The sequence below is a fragment of the Aureobasidium melanogenum genome (genome assembly GCF_000721775.1).
Source record: "Aureobasidium melanogenum CBS 110374 unplaced genomic scaffold scaffold_3, whole genome shotgun sequence".
Taxonomy (NCBI): Eukaryota; Fungi; Ascomycota; class Dothideomycetes; order Dothideales; family Saccotheciaceae; genus Aureobasidium; species Aureobasidium melanogenum.
In genome coordinates this window covers 1,554,443-1,570,381 of record NW_024470055.1, presented here as the reverse complement: position 1 = coordinate 1,570,381, position 15,939 = coordinate 1,554,443, and the positions used below count along the sequence as shown (strand labels likewise).

General features: G+C 50.1%; 7 protein-coding genes across 7 annotated transcripts; 4 read left to right on the top strand and 3 right to left on the bottom strand.

Annotated features, from left to right (window-relative positions):
* Positions 1–28: 28 nt before the first annotated feature.
* Positions 29–2,509, bottom strand: M437DRAFT_41029 (uncharacterized protein; the record flags this gene model as incomplete). Its single annotated transcript, XM_041020296.1, has 2 exons — positions 29–2,174; positions 2,220–2,509. 2 exons carry the CDS (start codon positions 2,507–2,509, stop codon positions 29–31), a joined length of 2,436 nt encoding a protein of 811 aa, XP_040883180.1.
* A 1,108-nt stretch (positions 2,510–3,617) lies between these two features.
* M437DRAFT_72959 (general substrate transporter) lies at positions 3,618–5,482 on the top strand (the record flags this gene model as incomplete). Its single annotated transcript, XM_041025946.1, has 6 exons — positions 3,618–3,720; positions 3,772–3,899; positions 3,951–4,236; positions 4,292–5,020; positions 5,068–5,265; positions 5,319–5,482. The coding sequence occupies 6 exons, from the start codon at positions 3,618–3,620 to the stop codon at positions 5,480–5,482; spliced, it is 1,608 nt and encodes a 535-aa protein (XP_040883179.1).
* Positions 5,483–6,530: 1,048 nt separating this feature from the next.
* M437DRAFT_16187 (uncharacterized protein) lies at positions 6,531–7,724 on the top strand (the record flags this gene model as incomplete). Its single annotated transcript, XM_041018850.1, has 2 exons — positions 6,531–6,842; positions 6,936–7,724. Coding segments are annotated over 2 exons (1,101 nt in total), but the record flags the coding sequence as incomplete, so codon positions are not given.
* A 525-nt stretch (positions 7,725–8,249) lies between these two features.
* On the bottom strand, positions 8,250–9,638 carry M437DRAFT_72957 (uncharacterized protein; the record flags this gene model as incomplete). The annotated part of the gene is made up of 1 exon (XM_041025945.1): positions 8,250–9,638. The coding sequence occupies one exon, from the start codon at positions 9,636–9,638 to the stop codon at positions 8,250–8,252; it is 1,389 nt and encodes a 462-aa protein (XP_040883177.1).
* Positions 9,639–11,012: 1,374 nt separating this feature from the next.
* Positions 11,013–12,230, top strand: M437DRAFT_31233 (uncharacterized protein; the record flags this gene model as incomplete). Its single annotated transcript, XM_041019199.1, has 3 exons — positions 11,013–11,309; positions 11,356–11,750; positions 11,801–12,230. Coding segments are annotated over 3 exons (1,122 nt in total), but the record flags the coding sequence as incomplete, so codon positions are not given.
* Positions 12,231–13,125: 895 nt separating this feature from the next.
* On the top strand, positions 13,126–14,898 carry M437DRAFT_72955 (acetamidase; the record flags this gene model as incomplete). Its single annotated transcript, XM_041025944.1, has 3 exons — positions 13,126–13,932; positions 13,987–14,505; positions 14,893–14,898. 3 exons carry the CDS (start codon positions 13,126–13,128, stop codon positions 14,896–14,898), a joined length of 1,332 nt encoding a protein of 443 aa, XP_040883175.1.
* Positions 14,899–15,102: 204 nt separating this feature from the next.
* M437DRAFT_81979 (PLP-dependent transferase) lies at positions 15,103–15,844 on the bottom strand (the record flags this gene model as incomplete). The annotated part of the gene is made up of 2 exons (XM_041027660.1): positions 15,103–15,711; positions 15,770–15,844. 2 exons carry the CDS (start codon positions 15,842–15,844, stop codon positions 15,103–15,105), a joined length of 684 nt encoding a protein of 227 aa, XP_040883174.1.
* Positions 15,845–15,939: the final 95 nt, after the last annotated feature.

Below are 15,939 nucleotides of genomic sequence, written 5' to 3'. Positions count from 1 at the left end.
AAACCCTAAACCCTAAAACCCTAAAACCCTACCCTAAACCCTTTTGGATATTGTCGAATAGGCGACGACCCTCGCGAATGGCAGAGACGATTGAAGCGAAGTTATCATCAGTTAGAACCATGTCCGCAGCTTCTTTACTAACGTCACTGCCGTTCAAACCCATGGCGACACCAACGTCGGCACCCTTGAGAGCGGGTGAGTCGTTGACACCATCACCAGTCATGACACAGTAGCGGCCACGACGATGAAGTGCCTCCAACATGCGAAGCTTGGTAGTCGGACTGCAACGTGCAAGGACGAACGGCAATGGATCCATAACATCAAGAGCGTCATCAGTCAGCTTGTCGAAGTCCATTGCAGTCATGACAGCAGTCTGAGCATTTGAGCCATACACGTCCGGCCCAAGGATGCCGATCTCTTTAGCGATTGTGGTGGCAGTCTTGAGATGATCTCCTGTAAGCATGTGTACAACAACGCCAGCTGCTTGACATTGCTTGATTGCGCCAGCAGATTCCAGACGAGGAGGATCGTAGAGGCCAACAAGGCCGGCAAAGGTGAGACAGCCTTCGGCCTCTATGACGGCACGATCAGTGATGGACTCTAAGTCCGCTTCATCGAGCTGACGATAGCCAAGACAGAGAACACGTAGACCTTCACTGGCCATGGTATCGACCTGATGTAGGATCTCACGACGCTGACCGTCTGCCATGTCAAGAAGGGGCAGAAGTGCCTCAGTAGCACCCTTGGTGAAGGAGAAGATGGTGCGATCTGGGTCAACACGACTGTAGACAACAGACATGCGTTTGATCGATGAGTCAAAAGAGTGTTCTGTGAGCAGAGACATGCCGGAACGAGAGAGGATTTCATCTTTGCCCTGATCGACACGACGTGCCAGGACATGCAAAGCAATTTCTGTAGGCTCGCCTGTGGCAGACCATAGATCTTGATCACCCGGGGGTGGAAGAACGTTCGACATGTTGCACAAAGCGATGGTCGAGAAGAAATGACGAAGTTCATCAACCTCGTTGACCGAGGCTGACTCAAGCCGAACATCGTCAACCAAGACATCTCCACGAGTCGGATCGAAGGGACTGAGTTCATTGACAACGGTCAGAAGTTTTCCGCTTGGAAGAACGGCCTTTCTTGCGAGCATCTTGCCTTGAGTGAGAGTACCAGTCTTGTCACTGCAGACGTTGGTGACACCACCGACAGCTTCGAGAGCAGCTTGTTTACGGACGATGACATTGCCAGCAGCCATGGCTTTGGAGCCGATGGCCATCGTAATGGTCAGAACAGCGATGAGAGACTCTGGAATGACAGCTACAGCCACGCAGATACCGTATATCAGGGTTTCCCCATCAATATCCCAAAGACTGGTGGAGAAGACGATGACTGCTAGCAGAATGGCAAGTGCGAACAAGAGTAAGGCAAAGTAGGATAGCTTGACCTGTAAAGGAGTTCCAATGAGACCAAGTGCGCTTTTGATGCCGTGAAGTACACGTCGAACCGCACGGGAAACAAAGGTGGAACTGTCCTCATAAACTTTTTTGTCACGTAGAAGCTGGGCGATCTTGCCAATTTCGGTGTTCATACCAGTCGCGGTAACGATACCTTGAGCTCGGCCACGCGTGACGGTAGTGGATGAGTAAGCCATGTTAATACGATCCCCCAGAGCACACTCGATATGATTGAGTGTGCTAAGAGCATCCTTGGTGCAAGGCTTCGATTCACCGGTGAGAAGGGCCTCATCCGTGGCCAAGTTGATGCTTGAAAAGAGGCGCAAGTCCGCAGGTACGATGTCTCCAGTGGCAAGCTGCACAATGTCTCCAGGAACAAGGTCTTCAGCTTTAATACTCAGCATGGTGCCATTCTCGCGGACAACGCGACATGCAGGCGCTGCCATGGCACGAAGAGATTGGATCGTTTGCTCTGCGCGATAGTCCTGGAAGAAGCCGACGACGATGTTCAGAACGATGACAGCAGTGATGACGCCACCTTCGATGAAATCTCCAGTCCCGTAGGAAAGTGCCATAGCGATGGCCAAGACCAGGGTCAGACTATTGGAGACTTGCCGAAGGAGAATCTTGTACCAGGTCACGCTTCCGGAGCTCTCGAGCTTGTTATGACCATGCTTCTCGCGACGTAAGACACAATCATGTTCGGAGAGACCCTTGCTGTTTCCTATTAGTACGGTTAGAAATGTGTATGGGGGAACATACTCGGCATTGGTTTGAAGACGGCGTATAACTTCGATGCCAGTCAAGGTATGAGCACAAATGGCGATATCATCTTGATCGGGGTCATTTGTAATTTCAGTTATGGGTAATTTTTCTATGTAGCGAGTCTCGCCCCTAGACTTTTCAGTCAGATAATGGGACGAGCCCGCGCTTCGTATAGGTGGTTCATCGACAGAGCCGTCGAGAGTAGCAATGGCGCTGCCATCTGCAGACGTGTTGCCGGAGTCGGCCTGGTTGCGGGTCTCATGAGGATTGATATAAGTGTCTCCCATCGATAGAGGTAGAGTGAAGCGACAGTCAGAAGATAGATGACTGCAGAGAGTACAGCCTTGTCGGGTCGTGGTCGTGAGAAATATGGTTTGCCGGTCAAGGTGACTTATAGGCATTTACAATCCGTACGCGCGGCATCTTATCGCGCGCTTCAGAATACGTGTGACAAGTTCATCGACTCAATGCGGTGTTGAAGACCAGGATAGATCGTGAATGGCGAATCAGCGTGAGAGATGGAGTGTGGCAGTGCTCTTGGGAGCTTGGGAATTCTTTGTATTGCCATGGCGCTGACTTGGCGATCCTTCTTGTTGCACAATTGAATCCCTAGCAGCTTGTTCTTTTGTGCGGGGTAGACGGGCGGAGAGATAGTACGAACGGCAGATTCAATGGTGTTTGTTTCTCCTCAGCAAGCCCATTGCTGCAACATGGCATACCAAGAAAATGGTGTGAGATGCTGAACAGCTAGCAGTACTTGCGGCAAGTTCAAACGGACTTCGTAATACGAGTAGCGCTCAAAAGCAGTACGGCTGATTATGAAGCGAATGACATGCGCGCTGACCACGGACATTTGACCATTTGGGTTCTGTCTTCGCTGTTGCGTTCAGTGAAGCATTCAGCAGGTTTCATTGGGCAATCACTGTCCAGGCTCCCATTGCAACTCAAGTAGCCAAGAAGATGCGACTGATATGTACCAGGCGCCTGAACGACAGCTCATGGACACCCGAGGTTGTAACATGCCGTCAGGTGAAGATTTGGATCACGCCACTACAAGATGGTTGCAATGCGGAGAAGTGTGGAGGAATGTGGAGAGATAGAGATCTTGCTCCGCAACAACTCTATATCTGTCTTCTGAACCCATGGGGAAATGGCTGGGCATATCTTGGGGGATGTCTTGGTACCTCATGTGCTGGTGTGTGGTGTACAAGAATGGAGATCATGGTGTATTGGTAGTCAGTAGCAATGTGCTATAAAGCCATCCTCGTTGACTGGACAGATTCATGGCTTATAGCTCGCAGTCAGCAAGTAGCAGACCTCTCTACAAAGTCTGAGACGATCCAGACAGCACACTTAATACTTATCTTCTTTCTCAAAGAGATCAATCAAACCATAATGGGATGGTCGACACACGCACCCGGTACTCAGGATCCTCCCGAGGTTCGCAACTGGAAGATCCATCTTGTGGCCTTTGTGGCCTCAATGAGTGCCCTTGCCAGTGAGTTAGCTCATGACAACACTCTTACCTCTACTGACTTGGCCTGCACAGTGGGCTACGATACCTCTGTGATTGGAGGAACCATGGCGCTTGACTCTTTCCGTAGAGACTTCGGGCTTGCCAATGCCTCTTCTAAACATCGTGATACGGTGCAGGGAAACATTGTCTCCACTTTCCAGGTAACTTTACAGTGCCTCAAGTAGTCAATCCCGGCTGACATTTTGCTCCAGGCAGGGTGTTTCTTTGGAGCACTGCTTACCTTTCCTTTTGCGGAAAAGTATGGTCGTAGACTCACTGTCATGGCGGCATCGGCTGTCTTTCTTGTGGGTGCCACTCTGATGACTGCCGCCAATGGTGTCATGAGCATGGTAGTTGCTGGACGTGCTGTAGCCGGCCTCGGTATTGGAGCTTGCTCTCTTGTTGTTCCGGTCTACATCTCCGAGACTGCTCCACCTTCCATCCGTGGACGTTTGATCGGCATCTTCGAGATTGCATCGCAAGGTGGTGGCATGTTAGGCGAGTCGCTGATTTGATGTTCCGGCATGGCACCTTCACTGACCTTACCTCGTAGGATTCTGGATCAATTACGCAACAGATCGAACTATCAATGTTGATAACAAAGCTCAATGGATAGTTCCCTTGGCTTTGCAATTAGTTCCAGGTGTTCTTCTGTGTGTCGGCATGTTTTTCTGTCCAGAATCACCACGTTGGCTTGCCAGAGGTGACAACTTCGACAAGGCAGAGAACATCATCAGTAACCTGCGAAATCTTCCAGCAGATCATCCGTATATTCGCAATGAGATGAATGAGATTCGGACCCAAGTCGAGGAGCGAAGCACAAACAAGATGAGCAAGAAGCAGCAAGTTCAGAAGTCGTTCCAGAAAGGCGTGCGAAACCGAATGGGCATCGGCCTTGCCCTCATGTTCTTACAATCTTTCACAGGCGTCAACATCATTACATACTACGCACCTCGGATCTTCGAATCTCTCGGGGTACCCGGCACATCACTCAAGCTTTTCTCGACGGGTTTCTATGGGATTGCCAAGACGTTGGGCATGATCACATTCACGATGGTGGTTGTAGAGAGAGTCGGTCGACGCAAGGGTCTCATCTGGGGCGCTGCTCTTGGTTGCGTGCCAATGTTGTACATCGGCGGCTATGTTCTGAGAGCTGATCCGGTCGCTGCATTGGCGGCTGGAGACACGACACGAAACGGATGGGGTTATCTGGCCATGGTTTGCGTTTACGTCAATGCCTTCATAATCTGTGCGACGTGGCAAGGCATCACCTGGACGTATGGTAAGTGGTAGCGTGTCTTAGCTTTGAAACAAGGCAGATGAGGACAGCTTCCGAAATCTTTCCGCTGGACATTCGCATGCTCTGTGTCGCCTTGACGACAGCGGACACGTGGCTAGGATCGTTCATCATCGCAAGGTCGACACCGTACATGATCTCTGATCTCGGTTATGGAGCTTATTTCTTCTTCGGAGTCATTCTGATAGCGATGGGCATCTGGTCCTTCTTCTTCGTGCCTGAAACCAAAGGTATGCATGATCCGCGTCTATGGTCAAACTGAGGTAGACTGACAAAGCCGTAGGCATCACGCTTGAGGAGATGGATGCGTTGTTTGCGAGATCTGTGCGGAAGGCAATATGGGCACAGCTTCGTGGTAAAACCATACCGCCAGTCGAAGAAGATGTGATGACGACGGATGATTCCAAGAAACAATCGACCATCAAAATTGAGAAGGTAGATATGTAGATACTTCGTCTGTTCGACAAAAGGAGGCGTCTTGACCAGAGGTAATTCCAGGACCAATGATCAGTAGACTCGCGAAGCACTTTCAGACGCTGCCACATTGGATGACACGACCGACGTCAAGTGCACATTGGCTGATAGCTGCGACGTTCTGATATCAAGCTATCTTTGTAGCGGAGCTTTCGCGACATATTGTGTTGGGCCTTCTCTTTCAACAAACAGGGACGCGATGAGAGGGCAAGCAGGTTTGTCCTGGATGTTGTCGCTCGAACGACGTCGCTCGCGGCATAGTGTAGGCGGACTCGGCAGTGTTGCAACAGAGCGAATGCAGTCTCGATGACGCGCTCGAGGGTTTGTACCGTAGCGGCAGTGCGTTCCTGTGCTTCCCAAGCTGAAGACGCTGTGCGAACATTCAAGTTGACACGTCGTTGGACGTCGACGCGAAATGCCATTCAAGTCTTGGCCAAATCTGCTGCCCGACGCGAACGACTCGCACCAACCATGCGAACATCGGCGACCCCGAAGGGATCTGCGCCCCTCCATGTCCATCATTCTGGATGACACAGCCATTGAGTCTACCGTCTGTGAACCATCGCTGCCTCATCTCGCAACATGGTGCCTCTTACAGCCAAGCTCTGCTGCTGTCTCGGCTACCAACACCAGATTCGCTCTCCTGCCCAGCAACTAGAGGCTTAGCCCTTGATCCTGTCTGGCTGAACACGCGAAATTGTCCACAAGGCACCCAAACCGTCGTTGAGCTGGATTTCACGTGTTCAAAAATCAGCTGTGACTCTGGCCGCTTGACCTGCACTGCCTTCGAGTTGGATCTTGCGATGTATGAAATTGCCTTAAAATTGTAGCATCAGGCAACATGCGCTGAGCTCAAGTATGTCTTATCACCTGCGTACTTCCCTCTCCAGGCTCTCCAACTCAGTTCTCAGTCCCGCCACCAACAAAAAGACTTTGTTTCTATACAATGACTTCTCCAGAACTTCCGGCTCATCCGCTGCCATATACAGATTCGACTACCCATGTAGCACAAGCTATGGTGAAAGTCTATACTGTCGTCGTCGAGGGCTTCATCCTTGAACATCGTAAACAGTTTGATTCGGCCATCTCCGCCTATGAGATTGCCATCAAGTTGCTTGAAAATCTCATGCCACGAATCAAGAAGGACATGCGGAAGATCCATCGCAAGATGTTTGAACGACAACTCGATGTGCTCCGTGAACGCAAAGCCATTCTGGATAAAAGTGCCTTGGCCAATCCTCCCTTTGCTGGACTCATCAGTCTTCCCACAATCCTAAGCGCAGATGCTGAGCTCGAGGCCGCTGTTGATGAGAAATTTCAACTACTTAGTCTGGTGAGTCTCTCTTATTACCATTTCGATCCGTCCTCTATATCCCAAGGAATTCTTAATCTGCCTCTGCTGCTTTCAAGCTCATCAGACGATTAGGATGAACGAATCCTTCACGAGTACTCTGCAGCACAACCAAAAAATACAAACACCGAAGTCTACTACGACAAAGCGCCCGAGCACATACAACGACTAAGACCAAATAATGTTCCAAAGTTCGCGCCCACTCTGAACCAGTCGGCTCCACCTACAGTTTACCACATCTCTCATGACTCTGAATTGGTGTTTGCTGGCGAACGATCCCACTGGTATTTTGTCAAAGACTCGACCAACACAACAACTCTGTATGCGTTGCAAGCCGTCTGGCACAATGATGCTCCGATGACCGAAGCTGTCTTGCGACGGCCAGGCGAGTTTTTGCCCGCAGCTGGCGCTCTCCACGTCGGAATCCTGCAGACCCCGCAAGGAGCGATCATGCTCAAGATGACGGGCCCTCGTACTGGTCTGACCTTGGAGATGCCCGATCAGTACAAGAAGTCCGGATGGTCGTCCCGTCGCTTCTACTACGGTGGCCGCCGCTTTGTCTGGAGGGAACCCGACAGAAGCGGGCTGTTCAACAAGTTCCAGTGGAATGAACTGTATGAGACATCCCGCGTCTGGTCCAAACCAGGCAGCAAGACTGGCAAGAATGAAGACGAGGTTGTGGGCAATCGTCTCTGTTGGGGTGTGAACCACGGAGGTATGCATGAGGATCACACTATCTACATGGCTGGTGGACTGGATCAATATTTCCGAGAACATCTGCTGGCCAGCCAATTGACGAGATTGGTCTGGAAGAAGAATCCACCAACCAAGAATTCTAATGGTCTAGCTGCGGCAACAAGTGGTGCAGCATTGCTAGCGGTCGGGGCATCAATGTTCTCCTAAGATTGCGAAGACGACCGCGAGTAGGTGGCAGCAGATCTCATTGCGTTCAATGGGACGAGGTTCAAGCTATGAGTGAGGAAGATGTAGATATTGAGCAAGATACCTCTCTTAGTTGTCAGCTTTGATTATCGGCTGGTTTCAAGACGCTATTTATTGCAGCTTTGACGTTCTTGAATGCAGGTAATGGGGAGCGTTCCTTACTGACTGATCATGATTACTATATTAAGCCTGAACTGAGGACCAAGCTTACATCTGCTGCCTTGTTGATCCAGATTGATTGAGCGCATGGCTTTGATGCAGTGTTTCATCACCAACGATATGGCGTTCGATCTTGTGGTGCTGGATCGCCATTGCCTGAGCGACGTCCACGTCTTCTTGCGACATGAGCATATTGGTTCTGGGACTGTTTGTGGTTGATATAGCAATGATCTGCATTTGGTTTCTGTTCTATTGTTGGACTTCATGTCTGGTCGTAATGTCGTGTAGCTAGTAAACAAGCGCATTGAACAATCTCCGGTACTTCGAACCAGATAGCTCTTCTCTGTACATAAACTTCTTGAGCAGTGCTTCCATTTGTTCCCAGGTCCTGATGTCAGTGTGCTTCAGCAACGCGCTGATATGTTCATCTCCACTTTTCGTGGGAGTTGCATGGCTGTTCAGTGTCATCTTCGCCCAAATGGCTAAATCTTGGTATTTTGTTCCCATAAGCTCGTGCGTTTTGAGATGTTGACACGACTCTACATGGATATCAAGACCCGCTTGAGTATCAAAAATCCATGTCAGGCCTTGCGCTTTGATACATGCCCACATCAAGGGTTCATTGGCGCAAATCATCGCTGCTCGAATGTGGTAGCAAGCATTCAGCTGTAAGTTGTCCCACTGCTCTTCGTACAATTCGTCGGGTACAGCTGAGACGGAATGGCTAGCACTCCACGACATTATCTCTATGACGAGTTTACGAAATTCTTCGACGGACCGAGGTAGTTTGTAATCAAACCTCGAACAATTCGAGATAGTACTCAACAAGCTCAACGCTTCAGGGCGTTCAGTCGGTATGATATGGAATCCTAATGGGAGTCCACTGGGCACGACTGTGCCGTTTGTCAGAGACCGTACGGTCGAAAAAGCGTTCTCGGCAATGTATCGCTCGTTGGTGGCTTCCTGAAAACATTTCATGGCCACATCCGTAAGTGCAGCAATGCTGATGTCTTCCAGAGCTCCCATAGCAAGAGGCAGAGTTTTCCATGCCTGCATGTGAACTTTGTACGACATATGATCGCCGAATCTGCGCTCCCAGCCTGCTAGAAGAGCAATAGAGATCGAGTTCAATGTGTCTTTCGGCGTGTGAACGATTGTCCTCTGGATACCGTCAAGCAAGGCTCCTCGGAGGAATAAGAGCCCGCTTCCGAAATCATGATGCAACTCATGTCTACTAAGCCCACATGTGTTCGCAAAAGTTCCAGCGACAAACATAGCGGCGTTGAAACATATGGTACCGCCAGTGAAAGCATCCCAAAGCAAAACGCGATCAGATTTCTGGCCCATGGAAGCGATGGCATTGGCGTCGCGAGAACGAAGCCTTGAGAATAGACGCGAGATGGAATCGTGAGCAAGCTTATCCGCCTCCTCTGGTGTTTCCGGCGTGTGTCCGGACTTCTTTGGTGCTTTGATGGCTTTCTTCGGCCCTGCTACTTTGGCGATGGAGTCTTTTCTAGCCATGGTGGCTTTTCTCAAGCCAGAAGAGGTGTGTGCGACATGCGCCCGCACCACCCGACGTTGCTGCTTGTAGACACCAGCGGCTCTGCGCTCGGCCAAAGCTCTGGGATCATATTCGACCCATGCGAAGGATGGTTGGCTTCCAGAATCGTTGGCCATACCGCCCGCTTATCGACGTCGGACCTGTAACGATCTCACGAGGCGCAAAGTGTGGAAGAGCTAAGCGCCGGCAAACTGAACGGATCCAGTTCCGCGTGAGCCAAGCACGAAGAGAGCATCAAGCATGACGACATCGATTTTGCGCGACTCATGTTTGCAAGCGAGAGCGAATCGTATGATTCAGGCTCCGTGGCTCCGGTCGCCGCAGCTTTCGGGCGGGAATTTGTTGTGCGCCTGTTTCTGCCCTTTCCACTTTCAATTCAATAAGAACCTCCAATCGACTGTCGCATCAGATCAGACTAGTCCAATACGCGACATTACATGTGCCTACAATCCTATTCGATACCCTTGACCACTCCTGGTTATCCTCAAAATCTGGAATTAGTCCGCAAATCCGTCAGGAATGCAATCCGTACACGTCTTTTGAAAAATCGATACTGTCACTCACCAACCCAAATTTGGCAACTACATGTGAACTAATCACCGAACAGTGTTGATGGAGATTGGGTCTTGATCATGAGTCTTGGTACATGTTCCCGATGTCATTCAAGAAAAACTAGGGTAATACGTCCGCGAACCATGATTGATGTTCATGCATATGGACTTACATCGTCTAGTGCTCAGGATACCCTGCGTGCGAGAACTGTCAACATGCGAATGTAGAGTGTCGTCTTTACACAAGGCGGCAGAGGGCAGAGAATCAAGAGTATGCCGTCGCCCGGAATATGAGACAGCTGACACTGACACCTGCCACCTTAAAGGACGATTCGTCTGCTACGTCAACGCGTGGACTGGCTAGAACGGGAGATACAAATTATTAGCGGCTTGGATTGCAGCTCCGTGCCCACCGGTACCCGGTTAGCATCAGCGCGACATATGGAAGATGGTGCTTACGAAGCGCAACGACTAGACGACTCAAGGAGACACGACCAGACTGGACCGGAAACTATCACAGAGCAAGAGACTATGGTCGGCCGACCGCTTGAGATTGATGACAACTTCTCAGCTGCTATCTCTGCTCCCGAAATAAGTGTTTTAGCTCTCAATGCCACGGGTGAAACACGCTATCTCGGACCTTCCAGCGGTGTTCCCTTCACCGGCCATGCCGCCGCCATAACCCGTCGTCTGGTTTCCAGTCGGATCTCGGAGCACGTCCGCACAGCCTCTGAAAATATGACTCAGTCTCAAATTTCCTTGGCATTGACTGACCAGGACAGAGTTTTTGATAGTGGAGAAGCAGAAGGATTAGTGGGATCCTATCTGAGATGGATCCAGCCATTGTATCCTCTGTTTGAAGCAGAAAATTTGGAAGCAACCACAAAGACTTGCCAAGAGCTGGAAGCCAGGAATGAGCACGGGCATGATCATTCACCTGAGCACGCTTTGAAGATGGCCGAGTATTACCTCGTTCTCGCTCTTGGCGCTATCCACGATGGCAAATTCAATGAGCAGGTCGGACATGGAGAGCAGCCACCAGATCCGCGTTGCCGACCAAGTCCCAAGAGAGATCCAGTCCGCCTATACCTCAAATCGCTGGAATACTTCGAGCTGGGATCCAGCGATCTTCAGCCCAGTATCTTTTTGATCAGGGTGATATTGTTGATGTGCATATATGGTTCGCATGGCAAGGCAAGCCTTGGCCAATGGCCGTTGGCCGGTATTGCTGTCAGGGTAAGTCTTCTTGTACTGTTCGATCGATCGATGTTAACAGATCCAGATGGCTGTCGAGATAGGCTTGCATCAATCATCGAATTCCTTGCACATCGCAGATATGGAAGCAGATGCTCGTAATCGTGTTTTCTGGACCGCCTACATCATCGAAATTCTGCTGGCCTACAACCTCGGCCGGCCGCCGTCAATTGGGGAAGAGCACATCACTGCAAAACTACCAGTCATCCCCTCAACCATGCCAATATGTATTCATCATATAAGACACAGACAAATCCAAGGCCGCATCGTCGCCAGCGTCTACGGTGCCGCCCAGAAACAACAAGTATCGTCTGAAGAGCATCAATATGCCATTTTGTCCAACTTGCAGGCCGAACTTGACGAGTGGAGAGATTCGCTTCGTGAGGCTTTCCAGAGCAGCCCAGGATCGGGATATTCGTACAAGTTTGTTCATCTATTCTGACCTGTTCTTGGCGGGGGCTAATATGACAAAGATACTGGGAACGACTTTACAATGGGACTTCTTTCGTGCTCTATCGATCAAGCCCCTTGTGTCCAAGACCTGCAGCTTCTGCCCTGGAAAAATGCATACGAGCAGCTGCGGCTTATGTCGATAACATGACCGACGTCATTCGCAATAGTCGGATATCGCTATCCTGGATGCTCATCCAGGGTGTCTTGTTTGCAGGCTTGACGATGTTGGTGACTGCCCGGACCAACTTCAAAAAACTCCTACCAATGACTGGTCTGCAGTTCTTCCTGGCTGATTTTCCAGCCTGGGTAAGAAAGTGTGCAATATGCCTAGCTATCATGAACGAAAGGTGGAACGAAGACCTGTTGGTGACGCTCGAAAGTCGCTTTGAGGCACTCGTGAACGATACTCTGAAGTTCATCTCAACCAATGTCACAGCATCACTCGCCACAGTTGATCCAGCAGCAGATATCTCGAGATCTGATCACCTCCCGGACTCTGAATCGCCGATCCGTCAGGATCTTGATGGTCTGCAGGACCAATTTTGGCCTATCGATGATGGTTTATGGAACGAATCAGCATACATGGATTTTGCGATGGGAAGCGATTTCAATGCGGCTCAACATGGTCTTTGGGATATTCCTGGTGAAGACAGTAACACATTTTTTCAGACAGATAGCGGTTAGTCACATCATCATCATTTCTATGATCAACAGGTATGCGCCTCGGCACCGGGCACCGTTTGTTGGCCTATCTCCGCATCTCTCGGAGGTTGAAACGCCGTCGGCGTTTTGACCCCCACGGCTTGTTCAACGCCGACTTACCACACGTGTCAGTATATAAGCGCATGCCTTCTACTTTACGTTGTTCACAATTTCTGTTCTTGCTGTCCAAAATTCTTCGTTGGCTACACTAGAAGGCATGGTCGACGTGCAAGCTAAGCCGAGATGGCTCGAGATCGCAATTATGAAGAGGGAGTTGCAACAATCGGCGCTCGCGTCTTTCACCAGGACCCACCCAGTTCCCGAATCGTCGGGATCGCTCATTGGAACAAAGGATATCACTGAAGTGTCTAAAGAGCTAGCATCGGGCAAAGTGTCTGCCTCGGAGCTTGTGATTGCGTATTGTCACCAGTAAGTCCGTGGATCTTGCAAGGGATGTTTGCCGAAAAACACATATGCTGACACTAGAGCAGAGCTGCTGTGGCCCACCAAAAGGTATCTAATCAAGAGCAATGTTAATCTGTGGCCATTCAGCTAACAAGTGTTGTAGTCCAACTGTCTCACAGGCAAGAATCTCGTGATCCAGCCTTAGTGTTCCCGATCTGACTGACCTCTTACAGAAATCATGTTTGAAGACGCGCTTGCACGTGCGCGTGAGCAAGATTCTTATTACCAGAAACATGGCAAGACTGTTGGTCCTCTCCATGGCATCGTGATGACCCTCAAAGATCAGTTCGACGTGAAAGGTTTTGACAGCACCCTTGGGTACTGCGGTCGAGCATTCCAGCCAGCGCAGGAGAACGCGCTCCTGGTGGACATACTCCAAGACCTTGGAGCGATCTTCATCGCAAAGACAAACCTGCCTCAAAGCATCATGTGGTGCGAGACAGAGAATCCATTGTGGGGTGTGACCACCAACCCCATCAATCCTGACCTGACCCCCGGAGGCTCCACTGGCGGCGAATCTGCTCTTCTCTCTCAGATGGGGTCTTTGGTAGGCTGGGGTACTGATCTTGGGGGCAGTATTCGCATTCCATCTCACATGATGGGGTTGTACGGTTTGAAACCAAGTCATGGGCGCCTCCCCTACGATCGGGTTAGCGTGAGCACGGAAGGACAGGGCCACGTTCCTTCAGTGGTTGGACCTTTGGCTCGAAGCCTTTCGTCCCTGAAGAACGTGACCCAAGCAGTCATCGAGGCACAACCGTGGAACGCTGATCCTCAGATCGTTCCAATTCCCTGGCGCTCAGATATGTTCGACGAGGTCCAACAAAGACCATTGGTTATTGGTTTACTTGTCGACGATGGTACAGTCAGAGCCCATCCTCCGATCATCCGAGTTCTGCACGAGGTAGTCAACAAGCTTCGTGCAGCCGGACACGAAATAGTGCAATGGAACTCAGACCATCATGCAGAATGTATAGAAATCATGGTATGTCCCTTCGCTGATGATCGATAGAATCTCGGTTGTTGACAATGAGCTTAGGACCTTTACTACACTGCAGATGGTGGCGAGGATATCCGGCGAGACGTATCCGCCGCTGGCGAACCCTACATACCACATGTCGACATGCTGATGAAGAGAGGCTCGGCCATATCTGTATACGATTACTGGCAGCTCAACAGACGCAAGCTTGCCATGCAAAAGGCGTGCCTTGCAAAGTGGAAAACCATTAGATCACCCACAACAGATAGGAAAGTCGACATCCTCATAACGCCTACGATGCCGCATGTCTCGGTGCCTCACAGATCGTGTAAATGGGTTGGCTACACCAAGATCTGGAATTTCCTTGACAGTTCCGCGTTGGTGCTACCTGCCGGTCAAGTCGACAAGAGCATAGACAAGCCCCTTGAGGATCAAGAAGTACGCGCTTACGTCCCTCGCAACGATATGGATAGGTGGAACTGGGCTTTGTACGATCCAGTCAAGATGCACGGACTGCCGGTCAGCGTACAAATTGTCGGACAGCGTCTTGAGGAGGAAAAAGTACTTGGTGCGGCCCATGTGATTGAACAAATCTTGCAGAAATCATGAACTTTGGGAGCTGTTCGACGAACAAGTCAATTAGTTTGTAGTCAACCCGGGGTGGATCATTCTGAATTAAAAGTCACCCTCAAGTATCTGACGGCTCGAAACGATCTTGAAAATTACTCTATAATCCTTTCCTAATTCCGGCTTTCCCTGTCCGTCAAAGTGATCAACGCCATTAGACGACCTTCGCAGCCACCCGCTCTGCATAGCACCAGGCTCGAATTAGTCTCATGTGCGACACAAACAACTGCCCTGAGATTGAGAGCAAAAAGACTTCCTTAAGAGAGCTAGAATAATCGCGCGTATGGATACTATACTACAAAAAGGATAGCATAGAGACAGCTTGGCGGGCTGCGAAAGAGGTGAAATCTGGAAGCAAGAGCTGGGAAGCCAGAAGGTGGACTAGAAAAGCATTGTAGTTCTTATGAGATCCCAATGCTTTTGCGACTGGTCACTCTTCTTGCTAATAGGTTCGAATGTCATTCTGATCGCACAAGACAGTAATTCGCTATGAAAGTCTAGGGCAACAAACAAGAAATTCTCAGGGTAGCCTATCAACCGGTTCTTTGATCAAATACTCTTGATCTTCTCAACTGCCGCTGCAAGGGCAGATATCGCCATATCTAACATAGGCAGTTGCAGATCTCGACCAGCGGCCGCTTGCTGCAACAGTCCATAACCCTTTGTGTATCTTTCTTCCTGATCCTTGAAGTACAAATAACTTGTAGCCATGCGAAGTCGTAGTCGACCACCTTCAAGACCGTCATCATCTTCACCAAAAGCTGAACCTGGGAGAGCTGCAATACCACACTGCGCGATAAGCCATTGAGACAGTTCGGCACTAGTTCGAACCCCAACCTTAGCCAGCTGCTTCGCGTACGGCTGGAAAGACGGATACACGTAGAAAGCGCCACTGGGTTTAGCAACTTTCAGACCCAGGTCTCGCAGACTTTCGTAGAGTCTTGTTGTACAGTGCGCGTGAAGTAATCTGACAGACTCTCGATATTGTGTCATGTGTTCGCCTGTAGAGAAAGCTTCTGCGGCGGCGTGCTGTGATGGTGACGATGCTGCGGACCAGCACTCAGAGGCATATGCAAGCAGAACTTTCATGATCTTACTCCCGGCTGCGGATCGAGGAAGGATTGCATAGCCTACGCGCCAGCCACCTGCCGAGTACGTCTATCATGCGTCAGCTTGTATAACCAAGATATGCGTGCACTTCAGTATGGCAACATACTTTGGAAAGCCCGCCAGTCACTATAATAGATGTAGAGGAGTCCTCAACCTTGGTGTATCTGATTGGACTCTCCATGGATGAGATCCCGTCGAAAGCGATGTCCGAATAGATCTCGTCTGATATAAGCAGGATCTGTTTGGTTTGACAGAACTTCACAATAATCTCCATGT